Source organism: Aphanomyces astaci, assembly GCF_000520075.1.
Source record: "Aphanomyces astaci strain APO3 unplaced genomic scaffold supercont1.23, whole genome shotgun sequence".
In the NCBI taxonomy this organism is placed as follows: domain Eukaryota; phylum Oomycota; class Saprolegniomycetes; order Saprolegniales; family Verrucalvaceae; genus Aphanomyces; species Aphanomyces astaci.
The window spans coordinates 140,037-142,327 of NW_009798286.1; the positions used below are offsets into that span (position 1 = coordinate 140,037).

Genomic DNA, 2,291 nt, shown 5'->3' on the forward strand with positions numbered 1-2,291 from the left:
CAGATGAGCAAGTAGACGAGTTGGATGCAATAGTAGAACTGTAATGAAGGTGAATAAATCCAATAATCAAGCAGCAAAACAACAATACATTTAACGCGCATCGCATTGGATTCAACACATTCAGACATAAATGGCATTCGCGAAGGATCAACAGGTACTGGTACGGTACCGCTTACTCTATGCACCTACCTTGCGTCGTGTTTTCGCGTGCATGGTAGGATTGACGTTGCTGGGAATTGAACCCAGACCTCCTGCAAGCAGGCGCGCTTCCATTGCGCCACAACATCGATTTCTTGAGTGTCGTCGCTCTGGCCTTCCAGTCGTGCAGCACAGTCCTGCATAATAGCAGCACAGACCTACATAATCCACCAGATTCGCCAGCTAAAAAGTGGTTATGACACCATACATCACATACATACAGTACCACCACAACACTAGCTCCAATTCTTACCATGGTGATTGATTCGTTTCGTGGCGGGTCGGCAAATCTGCGGCGGGTCGGCCGTGGGCTGACTGCACAGCTACGACAGAACTCGAGCACACCGTTAGGTTAACGTTATGGAAGGATGATCGTGCTCACCGATGTTCCAGCATGTGCTTGGTCCATGCCTGCGTTCTGGCGCGGCACGGTCTGTGGAATTCTGGAATGGCAATGGAAAACACGACATAGCTTTTTTAACCAAGTATTTTTAGCCAATGAAAACTACTTGGACGATTTGGAATAAAATTATTTCGACAAAGTTCAACTTGGACGATCATGAGAAATTTTGGCCTTGGTTGGACGATCCTGGGAAATACCCATTTTTATAAAGTACAATTCCCTCATTATTTGGAGATTTGTTTTGGATATTTTTGTAAAGTACAATTCCCTCATTATTTGGAGATTTGTTTTGGATATTTTTATCAAGTACAATTCCCTCATTAACTGTAAAACCGTTCCACTGTTCTTTTTCTCGGATAACACTGCATTATCGGTGTTTATATGAAACTTTGTATGCTCGGACCACTTCACCTCTTACACACTAGGGGTTCGATTGCACCCCCTCCCCAAATTTGTATCAAATCGACAATAAGCAGCTTCAACTTAAACACGAGCTGGTTAATTGAGTGTGGATTATCCCTTGAAAACGAGCTGGCTATGATTGCGTAACTTGCTAACAATCCATTCTTTTGCATTATTGATTCAGTTTCCTTGTCATCGCGATCACTTTGTTCGATCGTTCTGCACACGGTACAGTCCTCTAAACAGAATCATCTCGTAAAAACGGGGGGTAATTAATTATGTTGACATAAGCAAAATCGGCATACATTCTCCAAGTCTAAATATCGCCATATTGTGCACTTTGCACGTTTTCGCCATATTCTGCACTCGACGGCTCTCTCTCGGCATGTCGTGGCCTACCTGGTAAGGTTGGACTTCGATTCGTCAACCTACGCCCCCATCCATCACTACTATTGAAGCAAGCTCATGTGCTGCATACCATGACAATGTCTATATCGTTATCATCGACAAGTTATAGTTCCTTGATGTCTAATTACGAAGAGAGGCGGAGCATACATAGGAACCCGCTATACGTATAGTGTGACCTGTCACTACAACGTACAATCGATGGGGTTCTGGCAGCGCTTGATAAATCTTGCGATAGGTTATCGTATGGGTACATTCCCGCTGTTGACTATCTAGTTCATGTTGCACTGTTCAAGAAGCAACGTCCATGACAAGCAACCGCGAATCCGTTCTTACGACGCCGCAGCTGGACGAAGATGTAGACCACACGCCACATCTCATGGAAGAGCGCACGTCACGGGCCATGAAGACGGCCAAGCGAACGTTTGGACTGATCTTAGCATTGGCCGTGGTTGGCACCGTCGCCTCCGTTGTGGCGATTGCTGTCCAGCAGCAGCAGCAGCCCAGTCACAACTCCAAGTTGACACAAGCGAGCACAGGCAGTGGCAACTCCATCAACGATCTGCTTGAAGCCCAAATCGAAGCCCAAATCGAAGCCAAGACCTTCCACGACACCGCCCCGCACATGGTACAGAAACATCACTCGTGGACAGAGTTTCTAGTCGTCGACGAAGAAGACAATGCCAGCTATGACAATCGATTGAGGGGGAGCAACAGCAACATCAACGGTGACGACAACGAATTGGACTATGATGGCGAAGATCCGTTTGATTGTGACGACGACGACGATGTTGTTGACGATGACGAAGATCCGTTTGATTGTGACGACGACGACGACAATGCTGTTGACGATGACGAAGATCCATTTGATTGTGATGACGAC

At 46.2% G+C, this 2,291-nt stretch overlaps 1 protein-coding gene across 1 annotated transcript in view; it reads left to right on the forward strand.

Moving 5' to 3' along the window:
* Positions 1-1,568: 1,568 nt before the first annotated feature.
* Positions 1,569-2,291, forward strand: part of H257_09443 (hypothetical protein) — a gene marked incomplete at its 3' end in the record, with an annotated part of 967 nt that continues 244 nt past the window's right edge. Inside the window, exon 1 of the mRNA XM_009835657.1 lies at positions 1,569-2,280. Coding sequence (XP_009833959.1) covers positions 1,716-2,280 — 565 coding nt within the window. The 5' untranslated portion in view covers positions 1,569-1,715. The remainder of the gene's footprint in view (positions 2,281-2,291) is intronic.